The 18071-nt window shown below is 49.4% G+C and overlaps 2 protein-coding genes across 2 annotated transcripts; one reads left to right on the top strand and one right to left on the bottom strand.

Annotated features, from left to right (window-relative positions):
• Positions 1-404: 404 nt before the first annotated feature.
• Positions 405-11555, bottom strand: ITPKA (inositol-trisphosphate 3-kinase A). The gene is made up of 8 exons (XM_031952122.1): positions 11095-11555; positions 10677-11001; positions 2334-2430; positions 1922-2138; positions 1621-1825; positions 1391-1492; positions 1192-1263; positions 405-1076 (listed from the first exon to the last, which is right to left on the bottom strand). The coding sequence occupies exons 1-8, from the start codon at positions 11457-11459 to the stop codon at positions 873-875; spliced, it is 1587 nt and encodes a 528-aa protein (XP_031807982.1). The 5' UTR covers positions 11460-11555; the 3' UTR covers positions 405-872.
• Positions 7388-8676, top strand: LOC116421551 (translation initiation factor IF-2-like). Its single transcript, XM_031952120.1, is given in 2 exon segments — positions 7388-7772; positions 7774-8676. Coding segments are annotated over 2 exon segments (501 nt in total). The 5' UTR covers positions 7388-7662; the 3' UTR covers positions 8165-8676.
• Positions 11556-18071: the final 6516 nt, after the last annotated feature.

The following is an 18071-nucleotide window of genomic DNA, read 5'->3' as shown; positions in this document are numbered from 1 at the left end:
CCCAAGTGAATGGCTACAGGCTAGACCAAGCAGTTTCTGCCCTCATCTGGCTGCCTCAGGCTGACTTTAGACCTCACCATACTTTTCCTTCTTCCAAGGCTTCATTCACCCTTGCTTCTGGGCTTGGACAGGCAGCACTGCTGGCTGGGAGGAAAAGGGGGTGATAATAGCATTACAGATTGTGTTGGATGGAAGCTCAGAAGTCACAAAGTTCTCCCTCCGTTTCCAGATGAGGAAACTGAGGCCCGAAGACCTTAAGTTAGACCCTGCCTGCATGGTCATTGTCGTCTTTGTTTTACACCACGCCATGGGTCAGGTCAGGGCTTGGTGACAGCCCAGGCTCCTTTCAAATCCTAAATTGTTGGGTTTTAGGGAAGGGGAGTAGGGCAAGGAGACAACAGACCCTTCCTTAGTGAGTTTTATTGGAGAGGGAAGGGAGAGAGAAATTCACCCCGTCCCTTCCCCCTAGTGTTGAAAGGCCGCATGATACAGGTCAGTTGTGAAATAAAACTCCCAAATCGGCTCCCTTCCCTCACCCTCCCCATACCCGCAGGGTTCGGCAGCGGTCCCTTTCTCGCAGGGACGGGCAAGGGAAAGAAGGAAGAAAGAAACCTGCTCCTTTCCTCCCGATTAGTGTCATTCCTCTTTAGGAGGGCCGGAGCTCTGGCATATGTACACTCCTAGCCGTCAGTCAATCAGCAGGCCCCCCTCCCCGGGCAGGCCGGGAGAACGGCAGGGTCTGTCTCGGAATCCGCGGGGTTGCAAGCCTGGATTCCTTAAGTCCTGTGCATGCAAGACCAGAGGCGGCAGCAGCCGCGGCGGGTCTGTCCGGCGGCGGCCCGAGGAACTCTGGGGTGGGGACGGGACCAGCCTCATCTCTCCGCCAGGCTCGCCAGGATGCTGATGAGATTGTCCAGCCCCAGGAGATACCCATCCTCTCGGTTGCCTTCTTCCCAGGGCCGCCTGTGGTCCAGAGTCTGCCCATCAGGCAGCTGGGTGGTCTTGCCGAAGTCGATGAGCCACACGCCTGTGCGACGGCTGTGGTCGTGCACGAAGAGGAGGGAGCTGCCGATGACCTGAAACGGAGGACGCTCAGCGGCCGCTGGGGCACAGCCCGGCTCCCGGAAGGTCTGCGCGCCAAAGCACCCCTGCCCACCCCCTGTCCTTCCTCTCTCCCCCCGTCCTCCTCACCTCGTGTCTCCGGAAAAACTCTGACACGCTTAGGGTGTCCCGGATCTGCTGCAGTCGGTTCAGATACTTCCTCTGCACGGGGAAAAGGCCGGGCCGGGGTCCAAAAGAGGGGAGAAAGGGGAAGGCGGGGTTATGACCCTCCGGGTTATGAACTGGATTCCAGATTCTAACGGTCCCCATTCCCACGTGCGGCTCTCACCAAGACCTCGGCATCCTCTTCTACGAACTCGGCGAACACCCGAATCACCTGCTCCCGGCTCCGAGTCGTCTTGAAGTCGGTGCTGCAGGAGCCGTCGGCTTTCTAAAGGAAGTGGGAGGGGTTCGGCGCTGACGGAAGGGAGAGAGGCGAAGGGGCTCAGGCTGGGGAGGGTCTGGGGGCTGCGGGGACGGCGCCGGCGGCTCTAGCTGGGGATGCCCCGCCACGCTCACCTTGATGCCCTCGATGCGGAAGCCCAGCGTGGTGCTGGAGCTGATGCCCTCCCGCCACTGCATGTAGCGGGGCTTGGTCACGGCGCGCTGCGCGTGCTCCTCCTCGGTGGGGGCAGAGGGGTCCACAGCCACCATCTTCTTGTACATGTCCTTGCGAAGCTTGGGCCGCTCTCGCGCCTTGGTGAGCTCCTCTTCTAAGTAAGTCCTGCCGGAAAGGGGCCGTGAGGCGCCGGGGCAGGGAAGGCGGGCGGGACCGAGCCCGGCTCCAGCCACGGCCCCCCTCCCTCCGCGGGGCGCTCACCTGACACCCATTTTGCAGTCGAGCACGCAGGGCCCGTCGAAGCCGGCCAGCAGGTCCTGAAGCTGCAGGTAGCTCTCGCCGTCCCGCTCCACCACGCCGTGGAAGGTGGGCACGCAGCCTCGCAGCGCGTCGCTCATCAGGCTCGCGAGGCAGCTGCGCTCCGGCTCGGAACAGCGCTTCAGGATGATCCCGTTTGTTCCCGCAGCCTTGAAACTCCCTGAGGGGGGACGCGGTCGCCGCTCAGCTCCCCTTCCCCAGGCAGAGGGAGCCCCTAAGGAGTGCAACTTCCCCCACTTCCTCCTCCCAGTTCCATGGCCCGAGTTCTCCTTTCCCTGACCCACAAGCCATCCCACGTTGGGGCCGGTGCCCTTCTAAACTCGGCTCCCACAGAGGACCCCTTTCCGCTCCTCACCCGTGTGGCCCGCCAGCTGGACCCAGGCGTAGCGCTTTTTGAAGGGACTGATCACCGGCAGGTTCACCATAGTTCGGATCTTCTGCCAAGGGTTTTTCTGAGGAAAAAGTCAAGGGGACAGGAGTGGGAACTGGGGAGCTCTACTATCCGCCCACTTAAATACCTTGCCCCATGGTCCCTCCCCTTGAAGTCGATTCCCCGCCCCCTTCAATCCGAAAGGTCCGAGGATTTTTATTATTATTATTATTATTAAAGCTTTTTATTTTCAAAACATATTCATGGATAATTTTCAACATTCACCTTTACAAAACCTTGTGTTCCAAATTTTTTCCCTCCCTTCCCCCCCTCCTCCCCAGAAGGCAAGTAATATAGGTTAAACATGTGCAATTCTTCTATACATATTTCCATAAATATCACATTGCACAACAAAAATCAGATCAAAAGGGGGGCAAAATGAGAAAGAAAACAAAATGCAAGCAAACAACAACAAAAAGAGTGAAAATACTATGTTGTGATCCACACTCAAGTCGTCACTCTGGCTGCAGATATCTCTCTCTTCATCACAAGGTTATTGGAACTGAAGACCCGAGAGTTCTTAAACTAGGGGCGGGACACGGGGACAAAAGGTCTCACCCAATCCGCCCTACACGCTAAACGGTGGGAATCCGGGTGGACGATCCCGAGGGAGGCTGTAGCAACTACACCTTGGGCCCTAGGTTCTACTCTCATAGTGCCTTTCCTTCCACTTTAGCATCCGGCTTAAAGACCTTGCCTCTTATCTGACAAGAGTCCTGGGTATTGGAGCTCTGCCACGTGGCTAGGGACCGTAGGGCAGAAACAGACCAAACTATCCACTTCCCATATCCAGTCTGGATGGGGTGGCGATCAGAGCCAGAGCAGCCCCGGGAGTTGAGCAAAATTAAAGAGGGGAGACGTTTGTGGACAAACACTCGCAGCACCAGCAGTCTGACCAGTTTCACTTGTCCTTCCCCACACCGCTGCCCTTTTCCTTCAGCCCGCCCTAGATCTTACCTCCCTAGGTAATAGTCTCCTTCCCTTCCCCCCACCTCTGCTCTTCTCTCTCCATAAAAACAGTGTCCCGGTTAGCTTAGGACATTTATAAAGGGTTCAGCTTGTTAACTTAAGCACATTTTCAGCACTGTGTTAACCATGTTAATTCAGTCAATCAATTAACTAATTAATCATCAACAAGCTATGTTTTATAAGGGCAGCCTGGGGAAGGGGAAGGAGTGCTGGATTGGAGCCCAGAGAAACTTGAATTTGAAGTTTCTGGACATTAGTTATGTGTTCTCATCTGTGAAATAATGATAATAATACCACTATCTTACATGACTATCTTAGTTATCAGATCCTTTGCCTCCAAGTTACCCTATCTTGACTTGATTATATCAAGTACTTTATGAACCTTAAAATGATTACTATATATCTCTAATAGTAATCTCAAAGGCTCTGGGCCCAGAATCAGGAAGACCCAGTTCAAATTCGGCCTCTAGACTAGCTGTGTGACCCTATTCAAGTCATTTAACCTCTGACGGGAGAAAGAAATGTCAACAAAGTAGTATTGGAACTCTATTAAAACTGATTTTTGAAAAACAAGCTCTATAAAAGGGACATTTATAGTGCCATATACGATTCTCTTTCTATTCTTTGCAAGAAAGATTTGTTAGGTTCATAATAATAATAATAAAGATTAAAGAAAGATCAAACTATCCCAGTATCTTTACCAAGAAAAAAGGCACATGAGGTCACCACTAAACAAGAAGCTATTTTGCATGATTGTAGAAGAGATCAAATGAGATGATTATGTCAAGTGCTTTTTAAACCTTAAAATGTCATTTATTGCCTGCAATCAGAACACCTGGGTTTTTATTCCCACTCTGCCATTTGCTACCTGTGTGATCTGGGGCATGTCACATGAAAGCGTCTAAGCCTCTGCTTCCTTATCTGTAAAATAAAGGAGTTGAACTAGAGATGGTCTCTAAGGTCCAGTGCAGATCTAAATCTTCTGGTTATACATCAATTTCAGAAGGTGGGAAGTAGAACCCTGGGAGGGTTTTTAGGGGAGGAGTTTCCATTCCTTCCCTGAGGGAATCTAGGCAAATAATCCTGTGGCATCACTAATCAGGCCAGAGATCTGTGAAATAATGCTTGGAGAGCGAAAATGGATGGACAATCAATCAACTGGCTAAAGAGTACTGCCTTATCCAAAGAAATGCATTTCTTTTTTTAAAAAGTAAATTTGTTGTTTTTAAAATTCATTAAAAAAAAAAAAAACAAACCTCCTCTCCTTCCAGTCCTTCCCCTGCTCAAGAAGGCAAGCAATATAATATCAATTATACATATGAAATCATGCAAAACATGTAGGAAAGAATATTGAATGGATGCTCCTGGGGCTAATGTGGGCTAAAAGGAGCTTTCTTTCTTTCCTTTTTCTTTCCCTCCTTCCTTCTTTCCTTTCTTTCTTCCTCCCTCCCTCCTCCTTCTCTCTCTCTCTGACTCTTTCTTTTCATAATAGCTTTTTATTTTTCAAAATACATGCAATACAAAGATAGTTTTCAACATCCACCCTTGCAAAACCTTGTATTCTAAGTTTTTCTCCCTTCTTCCCCTGCCTCCCTCCCCAAGACATCGAGTAATCCAATGTAGGTTCAACATGTGCAATTCTTCTATACAGATTTCCACAGAAAGAGCAGTTTCAATAGGTTTCTGGGCAGAGAGATCTCTATTACCCAGTCCCTGGAGGCTAGCCCAGGGAGTTAGCAACCTAGTCACATTCTATTGCACTAAGGCATTGAATACCTTTACAAATCCTCTCCAACACAACCACTTTCTCTCCTCTCATACTGCTACCACCCTCATTTTTTCAAGCCTGGCCTTCTGAAATAGCCTGCTGGTTGGTATATCTACTACAAATCTTTCCCTATTTCCAGCCATCCTCTCCCCATTCAGCCACTAGTCCTAAAGAACAAATCCTACCATGTCACAACCCCTGCTAAATAAGTACCAATGTCTTTCTGTCCTCTCCAGGATCAAATATTGTTTTGTTTTGAATCATTTATTTGTCAAAGTTCTTCATAACCTAGCCTCTTCCCTTCCTTTCCTACACCTTATACAAATCCCTACCACCTCACCATGTACTTTTTTTGATCTAGTGCTATTGGCTTCCTTGTTGCTCTAACTTACACAAGACACTGAGTAATTTCACTAGCAGAGTCCCACGTCTAGAGAACTGCTCTCTTTCTTCATCTCTGCTTGCAGGATTTCCTTCAAATCCCAGCTAACATTCCAGCTCCCATGAGAAACTTTTTTCACTCACTCAATTCTAAGGCTTATTTTTCTCTTGATTATTTCCTACTTATACTATATAGAGCTTGTTTGCATATAGTTTCCCCCAATTTATTGTGTGATCCTCAAAGGCAGGGACTGTCTTTTGTCATTCTTTCTATCTACAATGCATAACTCTGTGTCTGGCACATAGAAGGTACTTAATAAATGCTTATTGATTGACTGGATAACTCTTGGGGAGAGGGACCTGGCCACTAAAATTTGGTGAAAACAGAAGTCTTTGTCCTTCTTAGGGGCCCTACTCAACCTACCTGTGATGATCAGTGATGTCTTCCTGGGCTGGGGAATAGGGAGATGACATTTCCATTTGCAATATTACATAGCAAGATGTAAAAATAGAATCATGATAATAAATAAGAAAAATACAGTAGCTTTAAGTTTAGAGGATCCGTACTCAGCTCACTTGCTCCCTTTTGTGATCGTGGGCAAGTTCCTATTCCCTCTGGACTTTAGAGGTCTCTTATATGTAAAATGAAGGGACTGGACTAACTTTACCTCTTAAAGTCTTTCTATCTTTAAATTTATGCTGCTAAGAATTAGCTTCTACTCCTCATTCTATTAATTTACTAATCGGCAACCTTAGGCAGAAGTCACTTAATCCCTCAAAGACTACTTTGATTTTTTCACCTGCCTTAACAACACACTTGCCTTACCTATCTTACATGCTTAGGGTGAGGATCAAAAGAAATACCACAAGAAAAAGCCCAGTTAGATTAACTCCCCTGTCCTCAGATAAAAATGAACCCCTTTTAAATGTTCCCTCAATTATGTGGGTCAGGTATTGCATTTTTGTCTGGAGAGAGTTTTCAGCCTCAGAAGGAGGTGGGTCCCCACTCCCAGCAAAATGGATGAAGTCTGTCTCACAATCCCTTCCCACCTCACAGGACACCTTCCTCCATGCAGCCTCTATATGCAAGGGTTCTTCCCAGATGACTTTTTGGGCCAGCCAGACCTCCATCAGGGCCAGCCCTTCCCCCTCTCCTCCCCACCACCTCCACTCTAAAATTACCTGCACTTCCACCGAGCCACCAAATCAAAAGCTCCATTCCCACCGGTAAGAAGAAAGCAATTTGCCTAATCAGATCAAGTAATTCACAATTCACAGACCTAAGTCTCCCTTGAGGGCATTTGCATTTGAAAAAAGGAGCCTGAGGACCATCCAGATGAATCTCTAATTGTTGGGAAGTGGGGAAAGTGTGGAGAATGAGGGTGTCCCAGAGGCTAAGAGAGCTGTAGTGAGTACAGAAAATCTGGATTTTATAGTTCTGCCATAACACAAAGAAGGTGGTGGGAGATATTTTTGAGCTTGGAGAGCCTTCTGCCTCTTCACAACGCAGGAAAGAACAGATACGTAACAGGCACCTCTAAAAGTCTGAAGTATCCTCATGGAGCTGATTGCTATCCCATAAGCAAGTAGGGATGGAAGGAGAGGTTCAAGCAGGAGGCGATGGTGAGATGGCTTGCTCCTAAGAGGAGCTGGGTTCAAGTTCTTACTAAGCCACTTATCGGTGATGTGATCTTGGGCAATTCACTTCCTCCTAATTCTCCCTCTGTAACCGGAAGCTCCCTTCCAACTTTGATCACTACATCTGTGACTCCATTCAAATCCCAGTCCCAAGTCCCTCACCACAGCCTCCAGACAAAGTCCCAAAGTTTGAGAAAAGACCCCAATGTGGTCATGTCCCAACCTCTCCCCAAGACCCTCCCTCTTCGGGTAGGAGGCTGGTTTCGTACTAAGGGTCTCGGACCAGATTGTTGTGAAAGGTCAGAGATGCCCAGGGTCCCTCAGGCCCCGTGGCTTCCAGGACCAGGGCCCTTAGGGCAAGGCAGCAGTATGGCAAAGAGCAAACGACAGCCCTGATCCTCGGCAAGCCTTCGCCTTTGCCCGTCTGCGCCCCGCCCTGCTGAAAGTAGTTTCCTGGCACAACCCAACCTGGGACAAGGAAGGGGCGGTGGACCCGAGATGGCTGTCGTTGGTAACCCCCGCCTGAATCACAGCCCAGGAGACTGGCCAGAAGCCAGCTCCAGTCTGGGCCAGGCTGGGCAGGTACAGCTGCGCTGGGCGCCTGACCGAGCGGGGAGCCTGTGTGTGCCCTACGGCTGTTGGGGAAGCCTGCCGAACCTGGGGGCCCCGCCTCCCAGCGCATCCGGCCCCTGCCCCCGGGCAGGTGCATCCTCTCCGGGCGCCGCTTCCTGCCTGTGGCCTGAGTGATGTTGAGCCGAGCTCCGCGTCGTCGGGTCCCAGGGTAAAGCGTGGGGTGAGAAAAGGCAGAAGGGATCCCCACAGTCTCGAGTTAGGCCCGGGGCAGGCGCAAGGCCTCGAAACTCCTGGGCGGGGAGGCAAAGTCCGCCCGTGTCCCTCCCCCGTCCCCCAGGCAGCTTCGGTCAACAGTCCCCGGCTCGCTTATCTCCCGCCGCCGCTGTTTGCCTTCGGGGAGGCCCTCGGCAAGGCTGGGGGATGGTAAGAGATTGGGGAGGGCAGCCTAGCTCCCAAGGCCCGGGACCATAACCGGCCTTTCTGTGCCCCACCCAGGACCCCCTCCCCACCACAAATGCGGGTCTCTGGCTTCTTCACGACCCACGCCTCCCCAGGGTGATATCCTCGAGTGCAGGTAGGAAGGGAGCAGGAGAGGGGGGAGGGGGAACAGCGCGTGGCTGCCCCCGCGAGACCCTCCTCACACCTCGAGCACCCACTGGCTGCGCCCCCGCCAGCCTCTCAGCTGCCGGGTTTGAGTGGCACGGCGCCGCCCCCGAACTGCTGCTACTGCTTTTAGAGTGGGGGGGGATGGGAATAAATGAGTCGCGACTGAGGCCTGGGGGGGAAGAACACCTAAGGAGCCCCCTCACCCCCTTGGCGGTCCTGTAGTCCGCTCAGCACGTCTTCCACCTGCGCGCCCCCAGCTTCCTACGGGGACTAGGCGGCACGAAGCCTTGCCACGTTTTTGGCCCTACCTCAGTCCCCAGAACAACCTGTCTTGTGTGTGCCCAGGCACACCTTGGGAAAGGGAGTGTGTGTGTTCAGGCGCGCGCACCCGCAAGTTCCCTTTAAGAAGACTTTTATCCCTTCTTTTGTCATTAACACCCTCAAAATTCCCAGGAGACAAGTATTTTTAGCTCTAGATGGTGGGGAATTGAGTCACGGAGAGATTACGTGACATGCCCAACAACGTATACCAAGTTTCCTGCATAGGCAGGAACAGGACCGGGAATGTCTCAGTACAGGGCTCTCCCGGACGGGTCTGGCACTCCCCTGCCTCTGTCTCCACCATTCCAACCCCTGCCCTATCCCTCAGCCCTACTCATATACTCCAGCTTACAAGAGGCCAGAGAAGGTGGCCCTCCACTCTGGGGTAGGCCGGGAGCCACGGGTCAGAAGAACTAGAAACACCAGGTCCTGAGAGAGGGGGCTGCTTTGAACGGAAAGATCCTAACTTCTCCCTCCTCCCTAGTAAAGTGAGTGCCACTGGCTTCCCTCCTCCACCCACCCCCCATTCTACTCCCCGGGGCTCTTATGTAAGCTCGAAGATGGAACAGCTCCCTCATTCTGGCCTCAGTTATGAAACGTAGGTGCCTATTTTAAGTATTTTGTGGTGCTTTGGTCAGAGAGAGAAAGGGATAGGAGGGACTGATCCCCAGGTGGGGTCCACACGCGTGTGTGCAGCCTAGGGCACTCATACACAAGTGCACAGACACGAAGAGGAGGCGGACTCGCCCAATCAGTCCACGAGAGCAGAATAAGACTGAACCCCATCTGGGGCTAAATCCCTAGGCCCGATGACCCAAAGGAAAGAGGACCTGGGTGTGGGGGGTCGAATGTGTTTTAAGCAGTGGCAGGGAAAGGGAACTCTGATCGCAGAGTTTTTCCATGTCCGTGAGCTTCCAGTCAAAACAGAAGCAAGGGAGAGATGCTCTGCCTCACTTTACTTCCTTACAGAATGACCACCTTCCACGCCACCTTCTCTAATGAGGCAGGCTTTTGAAATGAAGGTAGACTCTTCAAGTCGTGCCCCAAGGCTTGGACTGGAAGAAGGGAAGGGGGGGTCACTTTTCCCTTGGGCGGATTCTAAGCCTTCCCCCAACCCAAATGGTCCCCGGTTCCCACGTCAAGAAGCCCAGAGCAGACGGCGGCAGCTCTGAGAGCAGGAGCCAGGAGAGCCACTCCACACCCACTCGAGAGAGAGAAACCGTAGCAACTGCGGAGGATGGGAAAGACGACGCCCTGGGGTGGGGGAGGTAGCACCTTCCATGCCAAGAGCTTCAGAGCCGCTCTCCAGAATAGGACAAGTGAGCTTCTCCAATACTCGGGATCCCTCTCAATGACAGAACGGGTGGCGTGTTATGTCATGCTTTTCTATCATTCAATTCAATGCAATAAACATTTATTAAATGCCTACTGTGTACAAAACCCTCTGTTGGGTGCTACAGAGATAGCTCCAATTTCAAGTTCTTCTTTGCTAGAGCACAGTCACATTAGGGCGGACCAGGCTTGGGGCCACCTTCTCATTCTCAGATACTCGGTCCAGCAGTTAGGAGGCCCTCAGGGTGGCCCCTGCCTTGAAAAAGTTTCTGATATGCACTTTACCCATTGCCAGGGGCTCTGGGGTGCCCACTCAAAACCTAGAAGGCCCAGTCCGCTTAGGCTGGCCCGCCCACTCTCGGGTCGGGAGCGCAAATAATTTTCTTCCAGCTTGCTAAGAGGAGTTTTAGGGCACGGAGGGGGATAAGGACCGAGGGACTGTGGTGTGGGGACACATTCTAATACGGCCCAGACCCCGGGTTTAGCGTCCCCCTGGCGCTTGGCTTCCCGGTTAGCCTCCGATGCTCCCAAGGGTTCCCCAGCCAGTTACCAGCCAAGGAAGTGATGCGTCCCGAGGGCGCAGCCCCCGGCGCAGTTGCCATTTCTTGCCCTACCCCGCCCCCAAAGCCGACCCTGCCCCGCCCCGGTCCCCGCCGCCGCTCCCCGCCCCCTCCCCGTACCTGGACCACTTCTTCGCTCTGCTCCAGCTGCACGTTGCCGCGGCTCCGGCTCTCGCTGTCACTCAGCAGATCATCCTCGGAGTCCTCGGGCAGCGACGAAGAGCCGGTGGAGGAGACGGACGAGGTAGAGAGGCGGCGGGGCTGCTGCAGGTGCGTGGAGCCCGCGGTCTTGAGGCAGCCTCCCTCTGGCTCCGGAGGCCCGGGGCTCGACGGAGCCCCGTCCGGTTCCTCAGCGGTCACGGTCAACTGGGGGATCATCACCGGAGCCGGAGCCGGAGCCGGAGCCGGAGCCGGGACTGGGGCCGGGGCCGGGACTGGGGCCGGGGCCGGAGCCGGGACTGGGGCCGGGGCCGGAGCCGGGACTGGGGCCGGGGCCGGGGCCGCCGGGGTCGGAGTCGGGGCGGGGGCCGGGCGCGACAGCCCGTTAGGGACCCGTCCCCCGCGCCGCTTACCCCGGGGAGCCCGAGGGCCCCCGGCCGCCGCTGCGGCCGCGGCCGCCGCACACCGAGCCTCGAAGAGCAGGCGCAACTCCCCGACGCTCCGCCGCGGGGCCCGAGCCAGCGCCGGGCTGCCATGCCCGGGGTCCCCCGGCTGCGCCATGCCCGTCGGGCCGCCGGGGAGAGTCATGTCCCGGGCGGAGCAGCGGTAGCCGAGCCCACCAGCCCGCGGCGCCGCGGGGACTGGGGAAGCGCGGCGCCCACAGCTCCGGCCGCCCCGGGGGGCGGGGCTGCGCGGGGGCGGAGCTACCCCGCACGGTCCCCACCCCCTGCCCGCTCCTTTCATTTTCAGAGAAACCCTCGGCTGAGAGAGGCGGGGCTCTTCGCGGGATCGGGGGAGGAGGGAGGGGGCAGAAATTAGGGCCCAGCTCCGCCCCGAGCTCTGGGAAACCCCGGGGGGGACAGCGGAGGAGGAGACGCGAAACCCAGAGCCCAGCCCCCGGTGGCGTCCGTGGGGAGGAGGCCCACTTCCCAGCAACTCAGTCCCCGCCTCCGGCCGTATGGCCGAGGGTACCTGGAGGCCTGCCCAGTCCCTGCCGCGGCGTCCCCGGGCTTCGGGGCTGCAAGCGATCGGGGGCGGCTGAGGGCTGGTTCCTGCGCAGCCCCTCCGTTACCGGCCACGTGCCTTTCCCCGGGTCCGGGAGGAAGAGGAGGAGGAAGCAGACCTCCTGGCCCCCTATGCTCTCACCCGTTTTCCCTCTTGCACGCCCGTGCTGTCCCGCTCCCGCTCCCGCTGTCTCCCGTGCTCTTCCAGGCTCCGAAACAGCCTCACAGCCCAAGGTTTTCTGCCACCCGACTCTCTCAAAGAGCCCCCATCCCGTGGGCGTGGGCAGGAAAGCCGGGGACTCTGCCCGGGAGAAGGAGCCGCACTACCAAACCTCCTCCCTCCTCCCTTAGCATAGAACAAGGTCAGGGGGCGGAAACCTACCTCCCCAGGTCCCAAGAGCGGCCCGTGGCCTCAGAGCGGAGAGTCAGGCTTGCGGAGACCCTGGGCCGGAGAAGAGGGAGGGCTAAGCAGGCCCGATGGTCGCTCCCTAACGGTATAGATGCAGTGTTTGCCTCAGGAACTCGGGTCTGGAAGTTAAAAGACCGGATTCTCGTCCCAGATCTCCCACTAACTAATTATGTCACCCGAGGCAAGTCTCTTACTTCTATCAAATACATTGTAATAAAACTATACACCATCTACTTCACAGAGCGGTTGTGGGATGGACAACATATGAAAGCGCTTTTAAAAGACTCTGGCAAACGTAAAGGGTGTTTGACATGCTACATACAGGGAGTACACCGGGCCTCAAAAAGACCGAGGTTCACATCTCGCTGCTGAAAACTTCCTGAAACGGCAGGATCCTTTTCCTAATCTATAAAATGAGAATCATTCGCCTTAACTGCTGTTAAGATCAATTGAGATAACAAATGTAAAGCAATTTTCAAGCTAAGGTTCTCTGTAAATGTCAGCTGTTGTTGTTATATGAAACATAATAAGTCACGGATATGAGTGTTGGAAGGGAATCTTATTTGGGGAATCTAATTTCACAGATGTAGAAACTGAAGGTGTAACCTCTCTGCGTCTCGGTGTTCCTCATCGCTAAAAGAATAACAACAACTTTAGAGAGCATTAATACTGACAAATCACTGGCCGTGTCACTTAGGTACAAGGATCCAGACCTTTTGTAGATGAAGAAATTGGGGCTTTGCCCAAAAACGATTTGCCCAAGACCATACAGCTGGCATGAAAGGAAGTTTTGTTTGGAGGCGTTATTCATCTTGGGCTGATTCTAATAAGATGAAATTTAGAAGGAATCTATATAAAGACTGAGATCAAGTCCCTTAATCTCTCAGAGTTCTAGGAAACTCCCCAAGCTTGGAAGTAGAAGAGAAGGAATCACTTTTCATTGGAAAAGAGGGGGTTTCCTCACAGGGTAGTTCCCAATATCAGTGAAATCACAGATCCATTACTTAACCCTGTCCCCATGATACAACTAAATTGTGGGTTCCCTAAAGGCAAAAAAAAAACACATTTTTTCCTTATTTGCCCCCCCTCTTCCAAAGGATCCCCAGTAGTCAACATATAAAGGTTAACTGGCTGTGTAAATGGAGAGAAGTAAAGGAATTAAAAGGAAAGCTTTGTATTAGTGAGAGAGGTCTGATAGACACTGATAAAAGTTTTTTTTAAAAAAAGTTCCTTATTTTATCAGCTTCATAGGGAGAGCATAAAAACCACAGTGAATGATGAAGTCTCAGAGAGTAAAAGGAAAGAGACAGGAAGAAAAAAAAGAAAAGGAAATTGATAGGAAGAGAAAGCAAAGTAAATATTAAGGGAGGAAATGATGAGGAAAAAAACTAGTGCTTTGGAGAAGAAGCCAAGAGCAGGATAGCAAGAAAAGAGAAAGAGAAATTTTGATCCTTGACACAATCTGCAAAAAAAAAAAAAAAAAAAAAAAAAGTAATAATTATAGACAGCAATAGCTGATTTTTAAACATGCACATAATCACATATTATAAAATTATTGTAATGATGTCTTTTATTCATCAGAGATATTTTGTGGCATAATGGAGCCATCTCTTTCTGGAAGCCTAGAAACATTCCAATTTCCTGTTTTGAGTTCCCTTCTTCATTTAGCTAAAGGAAGTCTGGCTTTTACCCCAGGCCCAAAGAGTTCATGCTACCCTTTAATCCAGGCAAGCAGAAGGATCAGGAAATTATCAGTTGTACAACAAGGGTTAGAGTTGACAAGACCTGGAAAAGAAAAAGAAAAAGAAAAAAAGCCTGGAGGAATCTGCATTGGAAGATAAAAAGAGAGGAAGTATAGGCAGAAGAGTTGTCTGGCCAAAGAAACCCACTAGATTCTTCAGAACCAAAAATCCAATTATCAAAAGACCAAGGAAATGTCCTAGGTTTAAGCCATAGCATGTTAAAAAGTGGAAAGAATCTTAAAGATCACCAACTCAATTTTTCCCACTTTAATAAAGAATCTGGAATTCAGAAAGATTAAATGTCTTGCTTAAAATGATTTAAGCAATTTTTTTTTTGAATAGGGGGAAGGAGGCTGAAACAAAATGACTTGCTTAGCATCATATAACTAGTAAGAATCGGACTCAAGATTTAAATTTGGGGGGCATCCAGGTCAACCATTCTGCTTCCTATCTACTTCAGCAATGACTTTCTCATATAAATAATGAATTTCCTGAGGCTAACCAATGTCAGAGAAATTGAACTAGATAACCCAATCCTCCTGATTTTTAGCCCAATGTTTTTGACACTGATTTATAGTAGGTGAGTTCCTGATTAAAAGACTGGTCATGAATTAGTAATGCCTCTAAGCTTGGATTCTCAGGTTCCAGCCTCAGTTCTGCCACTAAAAGTCTAGGTAGTCTTTAAATATTTTTTTTCACAAACTGTGAGGTCTGAGAATAGGAGACATGCTGAAAACAGAATAGAGAACTAAGCAAACCATTTTTCTAGCCAATAGTTAGAGCTAAGTATTAAGTCCCCAGTCCTACTCTTTGAGAAGATGGGGCAGAAACAGTTCTTGTGTGTTCCCTTAGGAAGAGAGAGGGAAAGAAAAGGAGGAGAGTAGAGTACAAAGGATAACATGGATGGAATCTGATACCCCAAAATGCTTGTAAGGGAGTTCCTACTACCCTAGAGACCTAACTGACTTATTGATCTTTCCAGACAAGCAAAGGGACTACCAGCCCAATCTCTGTATTGTGATCTCTTACAAAAAGAATACTTGGGGGAGGGTAAATATTGAGGAGTTAGTTTTTTCCCTTCTGGTGGGTTGGCGCAATGAATCATTCCATCTTTCAAGATGAATATCTTTTCCTTGGAAGATCTTAGAACTGAGTATCCTAATATTTATTAAGGTGTTAATAAATGTTTTGAGCTTTGCCTAAGCATTCCATCCTACCACCAGGGTAGCAGCCTATGTCAGGAGAGAGTAGTCAAACTATACCTAAAGAAGGAAGAGTTTTCTGGAAAAATGTTGAGATGTGAAGATCCAATATACTTGATGGAAGTGCCCCCTTCTTCTCACTTGAAAGCTCTTTTTAAATCTGTCATTTCCTTCCTTTCCACAATGGGGTTCTTTCTGGCCAAAGCTAATAACTCTTCCTGTGCCTTTGGTCCATTCCATTTTCTCCAAAACCTCCCTCCCCCAATCGTCCCTCTTCTCTCTTCTATTTTCAATCTTTACTTCTCTACTGGTTTTATCTATTATAAAAAATCTTTCCCTTAATCCCCACTATCTCATTGAGATATCATTGTATGTCTTCTTTCTAAGTTCTTTCACAATCTAGCTTGACAGAGAAGTTTGGCATTTGCTGCCTCAACTTGCTATGCAATTTGGTTTCCATCCATATAACTATTGAAATTCCTCTTTCCAAAGTCATAAATGACTTCCCAATGGCTAACTCTAACATTCTTATGTTCATCCCTCCTCCTCCTTGGCATTCCTGCAATACCACTTGCCACTTTATCCTTCTAAGATGCCATACTTCTGGCTCTTCTACCTCTCTAACTCCTTCCCCTAGCTTCTTGGAACTTCTTTCTTTGGCTAACCTTGTAGGCTATCTACAAGGCTTTACCATGAGATTTCTTTCCTACCTTCACATTCTATTCTCAACTTTATCCATCCACTCTTGGGACTTCCAACTATTCCCTCTACAGAAATGATCCCATCTAAGTCTTCAATTGAGACCTCCTTTCTGTACTTAATGTTTTTCACTTTGGAGCATGTGATGTGAAGTTTTGTGAAGTCATAAGCGCTAAAAATAATGCTAAATTTCAGTTAGATTTTAGTGAAGATAAAGATGTATTTTTAAATATCCCACCCAAGTTTATGGACCCCCTTGAATTCTAACCACAGCCCACTTTGAGGACTAAGAACTCCAGTTGAAGATTCACATTTCTAACTTTCTATACAAATATCCACTTGTATGTTTGTTAAGTCATTGTTTTAATCATGTCTGACTACGTGATCCCATTTGGGTTTATCTTGGCAGAAATACTGGAATTTACTTCTCCAGCTCATTTTATAGACAAGGAGACTGAAGTGAACAGGGTTAAATGACTTAACATTTCCTTCTCCAGATCATTTTTACAGATGAAGAAACAGGATTGAGCGTATGATTAGCTCAAGCTATTAAAAAAATTAAAACTGAATTAATATTTCCACCAGAAACCTGACTGCCCTATCTATTTTTGCTTGCAGTTTAAGGATCATATTTGTCTCCTCATTTTCATTCATCCCATAAGATCTGTTATACTTGAGGATCTTATCACTTTTCACACTATTGCAGTAACTTCTTGATTGATCTTCCCATCTTCAGTCTTTCCGTTCCATTCCATCTTATCATGCATTACTAGATTAATTTCCTTAATGCTCTGGTCGGAATGCCTTTGATCTACTATTCAAAAACTGAACTATTCTTCAGTTGACTATAGAATAAAGTCCAGACTCCTTAACTTGGCATTTAGTGTCCTTATAAAGTTTTGCTGAATAATTTAATCTATGATTCTTAAGGTAGGGAATAAGAGACTGAAAGAGTGGGGATGGGGTTCTAATCTCTAAACCCTTTCTGAAGTTTTATTCCTCTTGTAGATGGGGGGGGGAGGGTGAGGAGTAAGGGATAGAGAGGACATGGAGGGAGGGAGGAAGGAAGGAAGGAAAAGAAGGAAACAAGTATTTATTAAATGCTTATTATGCTCAGACTCTATGCTAAATACTTTACCAGCATTATCTCATTGGAACTTCACAAGAGCTATTATACCCATTTTACGGATGAGGAAACTGGGACAGACAGAGATTAAGCTCTGTGATCTAGTAAGTGTTTGGGACTGGAATTGGATTCAAGTCCTTCTGACTCTAGGCTCAAAGTTCCATTGGTTTTGTCACCTAGCTCCCCTAGATTGTATGGGTGAAGGAGAAGGGGTAAAGTATTCACTTTTGTGGGCAACTGAAGAGCTGAACATCTCCTCTAAAGCCACCAGAGGGCAGGCATAGCCTATATACAGCTGAACCCCAGACCCACCCCCCCACCCCCCCACCTCCCCCTGCCCTGTCAGAATTTATAGTTTCTTTCAGTTATTCCCCAGCTTTGGATCATCGCTGCCCTTTACAAACTGGATTAGGAATGTGGTTCTGGTTGGGAGTTAGAAAACTCATAATTCAGAAGCAAGGTTTTGTGAGGGAGAGAAGAAATGATGCAAACTAACTCAGAAGTTTGGAGAAAACTTTCTGCTCTTTCTTGTAAAAGCAGATCGTTTAAAACAGAAGTAAACTTTTCCTTGCTTGTATGGTACCAGATACTGACTTATTTCCATCCATCCTCTTTGATACTGATCTATGATAATCCATTTATCCAAGATAGCTGTGTTTTCTAGGAAAAGTTCAGGGAGTTGTTTGGGTCAGACCAATCAAGACTTTTCTAAATGCTAAAAGTAGTAGGATCAGCAAACGTGCCTGCTATGGTGCTATTAACTTTGTAGGCTCTCAGTGATATTCCTATAGGCAGGCACGTGGTTGTCTCCCCTCCTGCCCCTTTCCTTCCCCTACCTTCAGTGCAAGTTCAAGGCCTAAACATGTCTACATGATCAAACCAGCTCTCCTCTTGCTCAGATCAGATGGTTCATCTTTATAAAGAGACATGAGGCTTGGAAAGGGTGTGAGGAAGGTAAGGAAAGAAGCTAACTTTTCAGAGGCAAAGAGCTTGGGTGAGCTTGTGGACCCAGGGGAAAAGAATCTGACCTCTTGCCTGATGTTCTTAACTTGGGATTTGAGAACTTTAATATATATATAACTTATTTTCCTTGCAATTCTACATAATCCATTTTATGTAATTAAAACATTTGGAGGAAGTTCATAGACTTTGCCTGACTGCCCAAAGGGTCCAT

This window comes from Sarcophilus harrisii, chromosome 2 (assembly GCF_902635505.1).
Source record: "Sarcophilus harrisii chromosome 2, mSarHar1.11, whole genome shotgun sequence".
Lineage (NCBI taxonomy): Eukaryota > Metazoa > Chordata > Mammalia > Dasyuromorphia > Dasyuridae > Sarcophilus > Sarcophilus harrisii.
Note: the sequence above shows the minus strand (reverse complement) of the source record. Positions and strands in the feature narration are given on the sequence as shown.